This window comes from Rattus norvegicus, chromosome 5 (assembly GCF_036323735.1).
Source record: "Rattus norvegicus strain BN/NHsdMcwi chromosome 5, GRCr8, whole genome shotgun sequence".
NCBI lineage: Eukaryota > Metazoa > Chordata > Mammalia > Rodentia > Muridae > Rattus > Rattus norvegicus.
The window spans coordinates 109,099,442-109,115,583 of NC_086023.1; the positions used below are offsets into that span (position 1 = coordinate 109,099,442).

The 16,142-nt window shown below is 43.4% G+C and overlaps 1 protein-coding gene across 2 annotated transcripts; it reads right to left on the reverse strand.

Moving 5' to 3' along the window:
• Positions 1-1,321: 1,321 nt before the first annotated feature.
• Cdkn2a (cyclin-dependent kinase inhibitor 2A) lies at positions 1,322-15,007 on the reverse strand. Of its 2 annotated transcripts, none has more exons than XM_063287166.1 (3): positions 14,881-15,007; positions 3,123-3,436; positions 1,322-1,544 (listed from the first exon to the last, which is right to left on the reverse strand). In XM_063287166.1, the coding sequence occupies exons 2-3, from the start codon at positions 3,431-3,433 to the stop codon at positions 1,505-1,507; spliced, it is 351 nt and encodes a 116-aa protein (XP_063143236.1). In that variant the 5' UTR covers positions 3,434-3,436; positions 14,881-15,007; the 3' UTR covers positions 1,322-1,504. The 2 variants fall into 2 exon arrangements, with proteins under 2 accessions (XP_063143236.1, NP_113738.1); NM_031550.2 differs by lacking the exon at positions 14,881-15,007 and adding an exon at positions 8,345-8,515 and having other exon boundaries at positions 1,324-1,544.
• Between the last annotated feature and the right edge of the window lie 1,135 nt (positions 15,008-16,142).

The following is a 16,142-nucleotide window of genomic DNA, read 5'->3' on the forward strand; positions in this document are numbered from 1 at the left end:
AAGTGAAACGCCCTAAAGTTGGGGAAGGAGATCATCAAGTGGTCATGGAAATGTGTTGGGACTAGAAGAGGGTGTCCTTTGTGCAACACTGTATTTTTGCTAAATATCATTTGTGATCCTACCCACCCCCACTCCCATCCCCACCCTGAGATCTTGTCATTTCACTTTGGAGCCCACGTCAACCTGGAACTCACAATTCTGCCTTGGGATTCAAGTGGACTGGAGTACAGGTGTATGCCACCCTGACCCAATAATTGTACATTTTAAAAATAGGGTAGCAAGTGCGGCACTATATACCTGCCCTCCAGGCGCATTGCAGTCTGGGGTGTGGAGTTGTGATAGTGGCAATTTCTTGCGCAGTTCAATCCTGAGAACCCAGCTCAGGCAGGATTCCTGCGCAGTCCTCCGGTGCAAGCTTGCAAAAGGGCAAACGTTGAAGGATCTGCTTCCATAATTAAGCAAAGGGCCCCAAAACACTTTACTACCAAAGTCCAAATGTGTAAATCCAGGTTCTCTGAATTCCCATCCACCATTTTAAGCACAGCTCATCCATCTTAAGACCTGGCTTTTGTTTGCTATTTCTTGTTTCTGAAATCCGGACATGTTTATCTATGGTAGGAGGTTTACAATACTATTTCTTATATTGTCTGTGACTCAGTCAAATTGCTAAGATTTCCTGTCTTGTGTTTTGCAAGAGGATTCAATTTGTAAGTCTTTGGCACTGTGCCCTAATAATGAATGTTGACAGAATGGGTGGATAGAAACTACGTTTTAAGTTAAGAATCTTGGAGCTCCCAATTTGCTGGAAACTTTAGAAGAGCCTCGTGGCCCTTTTTGAACTCTACTTGGCTAAATGGCTGTTACGATGCCAACAGTAGCTGGTAGAGGATGAAATGGAGGATGGATTGGAGCACCAGAGATAGCTCACAAGAAACCAAGAAACAGTCACAGATGGGGACTCGGAAGTTTCAAAATACTTTTTCTTTTTTTGGTAAAATGATATAGAAATGGGAGCTTCAGTGAGAGTTTGGGGACATGGACATGTGAAGTCTTTTCTATGCTAAAAATCAGTTGACATTATAAAAAGTAGGGGCCCTATCTGGCATCAATGGGAGGGGAGGCCCTTGGTCCTGTGAAGGCTTGATGCCCCAGTGTAGAGGAATGCTAGCGCGGTGAGGCTGGAGTGGATGGGTGGATGGGGGAGCACCCTCATAAAAGCAGGTAAGGGGGGGAATTTGCAGAGGAGAAACCCGGAAAGGGGAATAACATTTGAAATATAAATAAATAAAATATCCAATTAAAAAAAGAACTGTAAAAGGGAAACATTTTTAAAAAGTATTTAATCTTTTTTTAATAGTCCACTCTGTCCCTCCCTCCCTCTGCTAACCTCCCCCCACCCACCCCGCGTGATTGCAAAAAGCATTATGTATTTTTTTAAAGCCATATGCTAGTCTCGCGTTGCCAGAAGTGAAGCCAAGGAGAAAAAGGAGGGCTGAGGCCTAACTTAGCGCTGCTTTGGGGGTTGGCCTCGAAGTCCTAGGCACCTGCAGGGAAGAAAGAAAAAAACAATCGGGTTTTATACAGCTGTTCTAGGTGCCAACCTTACCCCACCCCCCATCCTGCTCCTGCGTAGCACCCGGCCCGGCCTGTGCACCTCCCCCCCCCCCCCCCCCCGCCCAACCCCCTTGCCAGGTGGCCTTCTGGGCACATCCAGTCTCTGATATCCGCCAGCCACCACGGGTTTTCCTGTAGGTTATATTGTACATAGCAGTGGGGCTGGCTTTCTCTTGGCAGCCCGAGAAAACCGCAGCGTGGTAAAGAGTTGCCTACTTGTCTCCATCCCCGTCTTCCACCCCGGAGCAGACGCCCCACCCCATCCGCAAGGACCTTTTCGGTCTCCCTCCTCTATAACTATTAATGGGTTCTGAAGGCTCCTTTTTAAGATCTTCAGGGTTCCCACAAGACTGGCTTTCACTCGCTAGTTCCCCACCCTTCAGCGACTACTCCTGCATTCTGTCCTGCAACCCTCACTCCAGCTCTTTCGTTAGTAGCGTCTCTAACCACTTCTTTTTCCTGACCCCCCCCCCCCACACACACACACACTCAGCAACCTACTCATTGAAAACATGTCTCCTCCTACTCCTCCTTCTCCTGGAAGACAGCTGTACTTGGGGGGATCCAGCCCATCAAATTAGGACCCAGCCCAGCCTCCCTCTTCTTGCTTGCAGCTTGGAATCTAATCCAGTCAACACTCATTTCCAAGGGCCAGAATGAGACTGTTACGCCCTTGTTCCGGGATCTATTCTAATAGCTTCTAAACCATGTTTTACACTAAACATTTGTGTTATTTTCGTATTTTGCTTCATAAATCTTACTTTAACTATTTTCCCCTTAGCAAATGAAAAACTTCAAGCTTGACATTTTATGTAGGGGTGGGTTGTGTAAAGGGGACGGGATCCAAGAAAGGCTTCCTAGTTGCTGAAGGTTTGAAAAGGAAAAGGGGGCTTATATTGATATGTGGTTTAATCATATCTCCAAGAAGTGGGCCGTTTACATTTTATTAGCTACGTGTATACACCCCTTGCGCGGTGCTCACGGAGGCCACAGACATCGATTGAATCCCCTGTAGCTTTAATTCCAGGCTGATAGGAGCTGCCTGAAGTGGGTGGAAGAGCAGGGCACTCTTAACAGCCGAACCCCATCTCCAGCCCTAAAATGTAAACTTGAAAAGATGGGCAACGACTGAGTCTCTTGGAGGGGAGCGTGGAAGATCTCCACCTCAGACATCCTCAAAAAACGCCCTGGCCTAGAAAACTTTCCACTGCGAAGGCCAAGGTTTACAAATCTGAGGCGCAAGAGCTGAAGCACAGGATGTAGAGTAACTTGGTTTGGAAGCTGGAATCAGTCCACCCGGCCAGGCTCTGCTGCTGCTCTACAGGTGTGTGCAGAGCCGAATACTAGACCTCTGGGCCCTTCCGCTCTTGTGGTACCCAGCCTAGTCCTTGACCGTGAGTAAGCAGGTGGGTAAAATGGGAATTTATGGGGCAGTGTCCATGTTCTCAGGCTCATTTGAGTTGCATCTTTTTCTGAGTTTCGGAAGCCCTTGGACCACCCATGCTCACCTGGGCGTGCTTGAGCAGAAGTTATGCCTGTCGGTGACCCGGGAAACGTTCCCAGCGGAGGAGAGTAGATACCGCAAATACCGCACGACGTCGTGATGTCCCCGCTCTAGGGCCAGGTCGAGCGGCAGGCGACCCCAGGCATCGCGCACATCCAGCCGCGCCCCTGCCTGGTGCAGTACTACCAGAGTGTCTAGGAAGCCCTCCCGCGCTGCGTCGTGCACCGGTCGGGAGAGGGTGGTGGGGTCCTCGCAGTTCGAATCTGCACCATAGGAGAGCAGGAGAGCTGCCACTTTGACGTTGCCCATCATCATCACCTGAAAAGTCAGAAAAAGAGCAAAGGGGTCACAGACACAGTGAAGAAAGAAGCCTTGTGTAGAAGCCTCATCCTTAACTACATCCATAGTCACAGTCACGAGGTTCTATCCCTTAAAGGCGCCCAGTCCCGCCCATGAATTCTTCTTACACACAGGTTAACAGTGTATTTCCTAAGATTTCCTGGTGCTCAAACCCCTGTAGAACATCACCAAGGCACAGACACACTGCACTCGCCTCATTTGAGATGAACTGAGATTGTGTGGTCATTACTAAAAAGTGGTTGTGGGAGGGGGCGTGGGCTGGAGAGATGGCTCCGCGGTTAAGAGCACTTGATTGCTCTTCCAGAGGTCCTGAGTTCAATTCCCAGAAACCACATGGTGGCTCACAATCATCTGTAATGGGATCCGATCATCCAGTGTGTCTGAAGACAGCTACAGTGTACTCATACACATAAAATAAATAAAGCTTTTTAAAAAGTGGTTGCAAAAAAGACAACCAGAATTCTTACAAAAATTTTTTGTTAACCTTGTCTTCCTGGAATGCTATACTTCAATAAAATAAGAAAGCTGGTCCGTAAAATAATAATTTCTCCTCCCCATCTTAAATTATTGGTCCTTTGAACGGAGACTAGAGAGGAAAGACTATGGAGATAGTACTCTATCAAGGAACTTGAGGCACATTATCCAAGTGTGCAAACCCAGGCTCCCTGAATTCCCATCCACTCTGGACAACCAGAATAAGGCTCGAGGTTTTCCCAGATGTCCTGCCACAGAGAAGATATATAAGATATATAAGCAGGGACACAGAGGTCAGAGAGAAGAGGCAGGTGTCCTGGCCCCTGAGCTAGGAAAAAGAAAGCAGATTCTGGCTTTTAGCCTTCTAAAAAAAATGAAGCCCTCTGGACTCATTTTAGACATCCGGTTCCTATAGTTACATAATGATAATTTTGTGTTTGTCTTAGTCATTAAATATGTGCTAACTGGCTCAGTTGGTGGGATGTTTGCCTGGTGTTTTGGGTTGCTTTCTATTGCTGCAGTAGAGACCATGACCAAAAGTATCCTGGGGAAGAAAGGGTATTACAGTTCTTCACAAGTCAGGAACTCCAGCTGTGCAGGAACCTGAAGGGATGCTCTAAATGGCTTGCTCAGCTTGCTTTCCAATGCAGGCAAACCAACTAACTACCTATGGGTCGCACTGCCCACACTGAGCTGGATTCTCCCAGAAATCAAGAAAGTGCCCTGCCTCCGACTTGCCTAAAGGCCAATATGATAAATACATTTTCTTAAAGTACTTTCTTTCCAAATTACTCTAGTTTGTCGTGTTGACTGTAAAACCACCTGTAAGACTTAGCATGTGAAAGAAACTCTGGGTTCAAACTCCAACACTATATATTCTCAGCACCCAGTGAATAGAGGCAGGAGGATCAGAATTTCAAAGTCACCCTCAGCTACAAATCCTTTTGGAAGTCAGTCTGAGCTGCATAAGATCCTCTCTGTCTCTGTCTCTCTGTCTCTTTGACTCCCCCCCCCCTCTCTCTCTCTCTCTCTCTCTCTCTCTCTCACACACACACACACACACACACACACACACACTAAAAGAGGGGAGGTGGAGAAGGACTAGGAGGGAAACTGTAATCAGGATATGTTATAGGAGAAAAACATCTATTTTTACATAGAATGGAAAATTATAAGTTGTTAGAACAGTAATAAGAAAACAAAAACTTCTCGTTTAAATTTTGAATGGTTAGCTCTGGACTGTCAGTTCTCCTGACACAATCCACTTCCCAAGGCTACACAGAAAAACCCTGTCTCAAAAACAACAACAATAATGATAAATTAAGTCATTTCCACAGGAGACTGGACTCAACACAGTGCTTTGTGCATGAGGAGCAAGAGCTCAACCATCTTATCTCCCATCATCTACCAGAGAGGAATTTTGAAATGGACTCCACAATGGCCACAGAGACACATAACTATTTTGTTATGTAGGGGTAAGGGACTCCAGTTCTGGATGACCTCACACCACCTGGGTGAACATCAGACATGCATGTGGTACAGATATGCATTCAGGCAAAACACCTACACACAGATAATAAACCAATAATAAAGAATAATAAACAACCCAACTATAGAAGTGGGAGTTCTGCTGCTCAGCTGGCAGTATGACTTGAGGTTGGACGTTATGCTTACAGTACCAATGGAAATGTTAACTTTAAGTTACCTGCTTACACTTTCAAAACGTGATTAACTATCACATAAAACTTTCCCCAAGTTGTTTTACTTACAATGGCGACTCTTCAAAACTCTGTAGGGTAAAGATGGCTATGCAGGTAAAAGGATTTGCTGTCAAGCCTGACCTTCCTTTTCCAGATTCATATGGTGGAAAGAGACAACCACATCCCACAAGTTGTACTCTGATCTCCACACACAGCCCCCTCTCAACTAAATAAATAAATCAGTGCAATAAAAAAATGTAAAGCTCTGTAAAGTTAACTGGACAATAAACTAGGCAGAACTCGCTTTAGAGAAAACAAGAAAGCCCCCAACACCACTTTGTACAGGGAACCCACAGTTTTTTGAACTAATTTTATCTAGGGTCCAAAATAAAGAAACATTTGCTCATACTAGAGGAAACTTGACTATAGGTTTGGAACGTGTACTGAGACTACAAGAAGGGAAGGGCAATGTTAGCTAATGTAATTGATGCACCACTACGTTTGCCTACTGTGTGTATAATAACAACCGAGCTCTGGAACAAGTCTTACTCCTCCAAGTCAGGCGCACGTCCTTCTCTTCAGGCCCCTGCTTCTGTTTACCCACTGCTTTGCTTGGTGGCTATCTCCTCCTCCTCTCCTGTCAAAAGTTTTAACCTCAGGAGTCTTCTCAAGAATCATATTAGCAACAACAGTCTTGCATGTAATATTACAAAAAAAACACCCAAAATAACCCATATGGATGGCCAAGAAGTTTGCCACTAGAATAAGCTTGAAGAATGGACCCTGATAAATCTTCAGGAACTTTTGGTTCTCAAGAGGAAAATTTAATCAGTTTACTGTTCTGTACTCTCAACTGCTGGAAAAGTCAGTCTTTGTCTCTTTGGATTTTCCCTTCCCTTCCCTTCCCTTCCCTTCCCTTCCCTTCTGTCCCTTCCGCCCCCCTCCTCTCAGGTGCTCCTGTGGCACCCAGCACAATCAGGGGTGTGTGTGTGCGCGCGCGCGCGCACGTGTGCGTGTGTGTGTGTGTGTGTGTGTGTGTGTGTGTGTGTGTGTGTGTGTCCATCTCCACGTTAACATTAGGTAGAGGGACTGGAATGTCATCACATCCAACATGGTTTAGTCGGCCACAGATCGTTTTTGCAACTTCAAACAACTCTTATTCAGTGCTGATGGAGGTAGAGGAGAGAGAGAGAGAGAGAGAGAGAGAGAGAGAGAGAGAGAGAGAGAGAGAGAGAGAGAGAGAGAGGGAGGCAGTGAACATAGCCACTCGGAATTCTATGTGATTTTACACATGAATTACTCAATATACATGAAGAAGACAGCATAATCAATTGCACTAGTATTGCTGAATCTTTCTCTGAAGAAAGTGAAACTAACTTAGCTTCAGGAAAACTGTAAGGGAACGACAAAAAGGAGGAAGTAATGCTGTGTGTGTGCCACATGTATGTTGAAGACCTCCATCTTACTCATAAAATTGGTTTTAAAAGTTGCTCACATCCTTTATGGTATGGAAAAGTTGAAATGGCAAAAATAAAATGAATACTAAATCCTTTAAGAAAGTACCTTAACTTTTTTGTTGTTTTGTTCTTTCTTTCTACTCTTTTTTTTTTTTTGGCGGGGGTGGGGGTGGGGGTGTTTCTATACAGGGCTTTCTTTGTGTCATCTCTGCAGAGCTAGAACTGAAAAGATTAGTCTGCCACTGTCTCCTGATTTTGGGATTAAAGGTGTATATCACCACAGTCCAGGGTTTTTTTTCTTTTCTTTCTTTTTCTTTCTAATTTTCTTCTTTCTTCCTTTCTTCCTTCCGCTCTTTCTTTCATAAACTAAGCATTTCTGTCTCAAACACCAAGTTGGTTAAACGATTTCCTCCCTCCCCCTTACTAACTATCTGTTAAAACTATCGACCTGATTTTCTTTTACTTTTCTGCATTCAATAAATAAGGCCCCCCTCTTACATATTTTAGGACTCCAAATGCAAACTCCTCAGCCACTGCTTACACTCCAAATGTTAAACTGTAAATTGTAGACACATTATTTTAAAAGGTTCACATTTGTCTTGTACAACCACCCAACCTAACTAGAATTAAAAATGTTTCCACGCTCGACTTGTAAATGATCTCAAGGTCCAAAACTCGTTTATTTTTATTCTGAGATTTAAAGTGTGTAAAATATATTCTATGTTGCAGTTTCAGAAGGCACAGTCTAGCCTTTTTTAGTCAAGTTGCAACTGGTGTTTCTTTTCTTCACCTGACTATGCATAGGTTCCTGGAATGAACATTTGTTCCACAGGAATTTTCTTTGTTAGAATTAGAAACGATGGTTACAAATGGATATTACTAGGGCCGTGACTCCTTTTAGGTTGAAACTTAGTAAGCTGGTAAAAGCAAAACCAGAAAGAATCTACTGACAGTAGATGGGGAAAGTAAGAATTTTCAATAGTAAGAAATTGAAAACTCGAGGCCAAAATGGTTACACTGTAACAAGTTCGTTTAATGGGGGCCCAGGGAGAGCAGCAGCAGCAGCAGCAGCAGCAGCAGCAGCAGCAGCAGCAGCAGCAGCAGCAGCAGCAGCAGCAGCAGCAGAAAAAAAATTACCTGGGGTATACATTTCATGCATTTCATAAATGGTAATTGAATGTTCACTCTTCTTGAACAAAAGTTATCTCACTGCAGATGGGACATTCCTTGCCTACCTGTATCGGGGTACGACCGAAAGTGTTCGGGGCGTTTGGTGAAGCCCCGGCTTCCAGCAGTGCCCGCACCTCGTGCTCACGGCCCAGGGCCGCTGCCCTGGCTAGTCTATCTGCAGAGGACTCCATGCTGCTCCGGATCGCTCTCCTCGAGTTCGCCTTCCTCTCGGAGATTCAGTGCCCGCCCAGTCGCCAGTGGTGTGACCAGTGGGGCCCTCCTTCCTTCCTCTGAGGGGGACGGGGGGGGGGGGGGCAAACCACGCTTTGCTCCTGACCTGGTTCCACAGCCCGCTTTAGCTGGCGCTATGTGCCCTGAATAAAGCAGGAATTGAACACCTCTGAAAACACTGCTGCCCACCCCACCCCCCGGGGTCGGACTGCAGAGGAGGTGAGGGGTTCCTGTGGAGTGCTAGGAGTTGAAGCTTCGCTGAAGGATCGAACTGCCCCCACCTGCTACCCACGCTGACACCCTTTCCCGCAAGCCTGACCACCCCTTGAGGTACTGGGCTCCTTTCGGGCGGGGACACCATAGAGGAGCACATCTGAGAAAGTGAACTAGTCCATTCTCTACCCGCTCGAAATCGAAATCTCTCCTCCTCCCCAGCAAACCCCAGGTTTTAGGAAAACGAAGGAGGGAGTTTTCATCGCCAAATTGAAGCTTAAGATATTTAACTTCTTAGCAAAAAAAAAAAAAAAAAAAAAAAAAAAAAAGGAAAGGCGCGTTCTCTTTTATTCAGAAGAAAGAGCTACATCCTGGCCAAGGTGAGATCCCAACAACCCTAGCTCAAACAAACAACTTATTTTGGAGGGTACTATACCAAGTATGAAACCCGAACCTTGGCGAGGAATTTTCAGAAATATTTCTGATGTTGCGGTAGCAGTGCTAGGATTCTGTACACAAATTTCAAAAAGCGAGCGAGTGAAGTCTTTGGAGGGTAATCTGCTTATAAAGTATTTCTATTTTATGGACCCGTTGTGAGTTTAAATGAGTTGATATGCTGCACATAAATGTTGAGAACTACTGCACACCCAATGGCACAGGTTTAAATTGTTCATTTAAAACTTATTGCAATCTTGTGAGGCAGGAAGAACACGCTTTGGGCAAAATTACTAGACAAACGGGTAGACTAAAAAAGAGTCCTCACCGAAAAGGCAGCGGCCCTTTCTCCCTCTCCTGGAACTCAACCTAAACTCTCGGAGGAGCTCTGCCTGCTGCTTTCCGAGCCTCCCGAGTGCCAGGAGTAAAGACCTGGCGTTATTTTCTGTAGGTGCTGAATAATTGTCTCTCCCCATATTCTTTATATGGCCACAGCTATTTTGACTTTACATATGTGTGTGGTGAGAATGCCAATCATATGCTGTGGACACAAAACTAGAGAGACAGAGAACTGACTGTGTGTGTGTGTGTGTGTGTGTGTGTGTGTGTGTGTGTGTGAGAGAGAGAGAGAGAGAGAGACAGAGACAGAGCGTATATGTGTGAGTCTCACCTTATATTATACCCCAAGTTGTCCCTGCTTCAGCCTCTCAAACTGCTGGGATTATAGGCTGCTACCAAGCAAGCTGGGTTTAGTTTAAATAAACTATGTACATTTTCTGAGTCTTTGTTCTCTCTCCTTAGGTTTAAGTAAATTATGTAAACCTCTTGAGGTCTGTAAGGAAAATAAAATTTACCTAGGAAAGGTCATTTTGGGGAGTATTGAATATTCTGTGAAAATCCAGGTATATAGTGGATTTTCAATAAATAAAAATTATTATTTTGGAACACATACATGTTCTCTCATGTTTAGTGGTGGAGGCCATTAAAGTCAATTTCCTCTTTACCCTTATTCATAACTGTGTATTCCTGCAAAAGTTATAAAGACCAATAAGTAAACTCTCTTCTAATACTTGTTGTGAATTCTATTTTGGGGAATTCAACCCTCTAAACATATCACTGTGGTCCCCAAAGTACCTGTGTTCTAACAAAATAACTCTCAGAGAAAAACCTAGTCATTTAATTACTCTGGGGTGGGTCAATGTGTCCAATGTTTTCTCTGCTTTGTAACTTACCTACCACGCTTCCTTTGAGTGTATTTCAAGTGAAAATGTGTATCCCTGGTTGGCCCTGGGAAAACTAGGCTAAACAGGGGACCCCCCCTTTATACAGTCCCTTATGGAGTGGATCTTCCTTTAAAAACAAGTATTGCCCTCTGATTGCTAACTGGTGTTGTGCATTTGTGTGTGTGTGTGTGTGTGTGTGTGTGTGTGTGTGTGTGTGTGTGTGGAATTCCAATTCTGAATAACTCCTTCAAAGGAGCTACGAGCTATCATAAATGACTCAAAAAGATTAACTTTCACATTCCAGACATTTTGAGGAGTTTGAAAATGACTTTAATAACACACACACACACACACACACACACACACACACACACTTTTAAAACAATATTTAAAAACTGTTTTGAGTAAATCGCAGGGGTTAGAAATCCAATAATTGCCAGTGCTTCCTGACGTAATCACTACGCCAGGTCATTGAAATTATTTGAGATCAAAGACAGATTAATAACAATACCTTTGGTTTTAATAAACACACCGATTTTCTACTACAGAAGAAATTATACATTTATAAATGATAGATATTGCTATAAATTATACATATTATCCAGACAGTACATACAATTGTGCCCTGTGTGCTTTCATACAGGGGATCTATGCGGTTGTAGATTTAAAGGCAGGCGACTTTGCACTAATTTTCATATGGCATCTTACATTGGATTTGGCTAGGGACTTGATTGTTAGGTGTTTCTTGGTTGTTTGTAGGGAGATTGACATCCTCTACCTACTTCTACCTGTCACTACATGAATATCACAAACTGCTCCCCCAGGCTGACAGTTAAAAATAATAAAAATAAAATGGGAGTGGAGAAATCCCTGCTCTCACAAACCACAACAGCTAGGAAGTAAAAGGAAGCAAACGTGATCCCAGACTGTGTGAATTCCAAGAACAGGTGTGTCCTGCTTCGGGCTGTTCAAACTGTATTAGCGCAGAGCCTCTCACTTGCTGCTTTTAAATTAAAGTACAGCTTAAATTTGGGAGATGCAGAGACTTGGGAACTCATGTCAGTGATTATTATATTGCTTCATGTTTTGAATTTTCCCACTGAATCTGTAAATATTCCCTGGGACACAGACAGCGTTAAGAGTGACTTATGGGGGTTAAAACTGTGTAGCCCCCTGAGCATGGTGGCATACCCTGCTCATCCCAGCACTTAGAAGGCTGAGGATGGCTGTGAGTCCCAGGCCAGCCTGGGGTACAGAATGAGAGTGACTGACTCTATCTCAAAATTCCAGAAAATAAAATGGTCCTAAGTCCAGAAGCAAACAGAGTCAGTAATATAGAAATTATTAACCAACGACAGTTTACAGGTTGTGATATTTTTCTGAGCCTTAATCTTTAAACACAAAGACAGGACAGAGCAAAATATCAAAACCATAAGAACACAAAGATAATTAAATGAGATAATGCAGGTCAGATTTCTTTATTAAGCTCCCCATAATCACTTCTGAGAGAGAATATACCTTCAATATTTCTTTTGGAAGAGTGACTGAATGAACTTCTTTTTAAGAAATGTGGTATTACATAGAAGTCTGTTGTAACTATTTGGTATGGAAAATTCAAAGTACTTCACATTACATGGGTTCTCCATTATTGCACAGTTAAAAAGATACTACTTTTTATAGGAGGAGGATTTTCGACTGAAGGAAGTCAGATAGCTTCTGTGTCTTTAAATTGGATGCAAGAACCACACAAAGGCTGAGTCAGATGATCTGGCGACTGAACAGAAGAAGTGAGCAGGAAAACACTCAGAAGAGAAAGCAAAATGGCGATTGTTCTGACTCCATCCCTAATGTAACAGGGGACACCTGGTAAGGCCAAGAAGCAGCTCTGATTACACTTAAAGGTACCCTAGCTTAGGTTTTCTTACAACTGTGCATTTCCCTCCAGCTCAAGCTATTCATGCCCCCGCCCCACCTCATTTCCGTGCTTTTACAGACACACAAAGGCCCGGCATTTTGTCTGTCAGCTTCATTATGTTATGGTAATATTTTACTATAAGCTTTTGATTTTAAATAAATTATTTAAACCACTGAAACCCTTGTATCTTCCATCCTTCTTTAAAACAACAACAACAACAACAACATTTTAGGTTACTCAATGTCTGGTTTAGATAATAAAATAAAATCCTTATTCACATGTATATGGAGAGAGTCTTATTCGCCTGGTATAAACAAAGTGAAGCACAACGGAATTTTGAGCAGATGATTTTATTGTGGCTTTTCTATATAGAATTTTCAATAGGGCACTGTACACTGTAAAATATCCCATTAGGCCTCCCCTCTTAACATATCCTTTATGCAAATCTTTCCGCCTGCAAATGCTTAAAGGTCTCTTTTTCATTTTATGAAATGATTCCTTCCTTGATCTTCAGTTATTCTCCTACTTGGAGTCCAAAATATACTTAACCCTGAGCTATAAACATCTCCCCTACATTTAAAAACAGTTTGGCAAAAATAAGGTTTTAAATAAGCAATATTGACCTATATATGCAAATCATAGCATAACAGAATCCACCTCAGGTGGTAAAGTGAAGATACTGAGGTCCACCAGAGACCTGCAGGACTCGAGTTCCAGGAGAGTGAACCAGAGGAAGCCACAAGAACAGCCGAGCCTGCTGCTGCTGCTGCTGCTGCTACACTGCACCCCACCCCAACCTGGATTTTTGCATGCTTCCACGAAGAAAGCAAACACACGGAGAGAACTTTGCAGTTTTCTTAGTTTCATTTTACGTAAGAGATTAGGTAACTTTATAGCTCTTCCTAAAACGCAATTCCCCTTGGAGTTTGGGGGTGTTTTTTTCAGTGATAGAGCCTGTAGCTAGTGCACCCACAGTTCCATCCTGAACATCCTGGTTTTCATAGGGTTCTGTAATCATTTGAGCAAGTTACATGAAGGTGATTTGGTGGCAAGGGACGAAATTGACAATGTGTTGAAGAGGAATTTAAAGTGTTTACATTTTCATAAGCAGAGCCAATATACATACATTCCCTAATTTAAAAATAAAGCTGTCTAAAAATGATGCTTTGGGGATTCAAATCTTCTAGCAAGATCTATATTTTAATCTTCCCACTGTATCACTTTTTCTTTATTATGGCTTTTGTTGAAACACAGTGAGTGTTCTGGGGCCCTTCTTCATTGATGTTTGGTAGCACCAATAATTTTAAGTTCACCTGGGCTTGCTGATTTCCCTGACATAGCACAAATTACCATATCGTGGATCTGTTGAGGTCTGAAGTTGGAGGATATTTTTAGGATTTTTTTTTCCTCACAGGTTTTCTTGGGCTGTATTTTGCCTGCCAAATATGTGGGTCTTGCTTTGACTGGAAGTGGTGGTGTTCAGTTTTGATTTGTAATTTTAAGATCTTACCCTAATGAGGGAGATTTGCACTACAAAGAGAAATAAGTCATCGCTGGAAATTGCTGCTCGCCTCTAAAAGGCATGCTGTACTTCAGACATAGAAGCAAGGAGGTCAGGACTCCACAGGACCCTGCTGGGATACGTGGGGCGGCATCCCTGGGTATTCTTCTAAATAAAACTGATTTACTCTTTCCCACCATCACCCCTCCAAACCAGTAGAGTTGGTGATGTAGATATGATCTCCTATTGGCGTCTGACTCTGCTGGATACCACTCCTTCTTTGTTCTGTGAAAGCCTTTTCCTGCAAGGCTGCTAACACCTACACTGTCAGTTACCACTATCTGATTGCGTCTTATCTGTGGTTGTAGCCCTGGGGAGGGAACTGGTCCTGAGGAGACTGAAAAAGAAATGGAAGGAGTGCCTGGGCCGCATGTGGTGGAAGGTGGATCTAGGGTCTAACTTCTGGTTATTTGGTCTTGTTTAGGCAGCCAACTGAATTAGCATCTTCTCTAGGAACTGAGAGGGTTGAGAGGAAGGGAAAATCAGGGAAGGTGGCAGGAGCTGAAGAATGCAGGGATCAATATCTGAGCTGTGTAGAGCTCCTCCAAGAACCACTGGGGCTCTTGGGACCTCAGGATGCTCAACAAACCTCTGAGATTAGCTCTGCCAACCAGTCATTCATTCTCAGTCTGAGGTCATTTCAAATACCTCGGTATGAGTGTAGCAGGTTGAAGTTGTGTGAGGGACCCATCATCCCATGGCTTCAGAGATGGGTCAAAACAGCAAGTATCCTTTTTAGGAATCTTAAATGAGCTAGTGCATTTACAGTTAGAGCCTGGGGTCACAGCCCCGGACAGATTTCCCAAACCTGAAAGCCATCTTTATGGAGGCAAGACTCCCACAACTCAGTTCTTCGCTCATATAACACTCAAGCCATCCCTGATGTGCAACTTTTATGGGGCTGGGCTTGGGCAATGAAATATGCTTGACTGGTGATATCAGACAAGACTGTGTAAAACTCAAAAGGATGATGAAGATGATAAGTATCCCCGCTGCTCCCAGTCTGAGGACAACATTTATTACCTTGAATCTCACTTTTCAAGTTGCCTAACTTTGGGGGGTGGCGAGCACGGTGGTACAGATCTTTAATTCTAGCACTTGGCAGAGTGCTATGCGTTCCAGGCCAGTCCGTTTACACAGCAAGTGCCAGGCACCCAAAGGTACTCTATCTCAAAGAAACAAAACAAAACCCAGTTAAAAAAAAAACCTACATTTAAATTAAATATTTTACATTGTATTAAATCTATTAAATATGTCAGTCAGAAGGGACACACACATTTGATTCTCCCAGTGGCTAAGGCAAAAGAACAAAGAATCCAGGCCAATCTGTGCTACATGGGGAAACTGTCTTAAAATCAAACAAACATCTTTAATCATAGCACTTGGGAGGCCAGAGGTAGGTGGATGTAGGCAGATCACTGTGGTTGGAGGTCAGTCTGGTTTACACAGTGAGTTCATAGGGAGACCCTACCTCAAAGTGTGTGTGTGGGGGGTCTCTACTCCCAAACCTAACAACCGTCTCATTCCAGATTGTAGTTGAGCTACAATCCAACACCATATTGCTGTGATCTGAGGCAACTTTCACTCTTCCTGTACTGGTCTTCATCAGATATTTTCTTAGGGTGATGTCTACACAGAACAGTTGAATGTAGTGTAAGCATTTATACAGTTCTCATCCTGTGCTATAAAATTGACTGGGGTTACAGCTCAGTTCACAAAGTACTCAGAGAATCCTGGGTTTGGCCCCCAGGACTATATAAACAAGATTTAGTGGCCGAAGGCCAGTAATCCAAGCATCCAGGAGGTGTTCAGATGCTGATTTCAAAACCTGCCTAAGCTAAATACATGAGGCCCTGTCTAAAAATTATTTTTTCTTGCTTGTAAAGGGCCATATTAGAAATCAGGTATATGGAAATGTGAAGTTAGAGAAAATTCATACTTAGTACTATAAAATTTTTTATATTTAAAAATGAAACAATACTCATTATTTACATAATTCAGAGTTCAGAAACACAGCATCACAGAAACTTCTGGGCTGGGATAAACCACACAGAGGGTCCGGGGAATTAAGGGTTTCAGTTTAAGGAAGTGCAGGGTACTACAGCGTGAAAGAAAAAGAGAGGTGTCTTTCGTGTGTGTGTGTGTGTGTGTGTGTGTGTGTGTGTGTGTGTGTGTGTATGTATGTATTTATAGGTATTTTTGAGGCAGGGTTTCTTTGTGTAGCCATGGCTGTTCTGGAACTACCTCTGTAGACCAGACTGGCCTCCCTTGAGTGTTGTATTTAA

Coding starts and splice junctions, on each gene's coding strand:
- Cdkn2a (NM_031550.2), bottom strand. CDS start 8,470: ATGGAGTCCTCTGCAGATAGACTAGCCAGGGCAGCGGCCCTGGGCCGT. Junction 3,437..8,344: donor TCGGTCGTACCCCGATACAG/GTAGGCAAGGAA, acceptor CTGACTTTTCAG/GTGATGATGATGGGCAACGT. Junction 1,545..3,122: donor TTCTGCTCAAGCACGCCCAG/GTGAGCATGGGT, acceptor TCTTCCCTGCAG/GTGCCTAGGACTTCGAGGCC.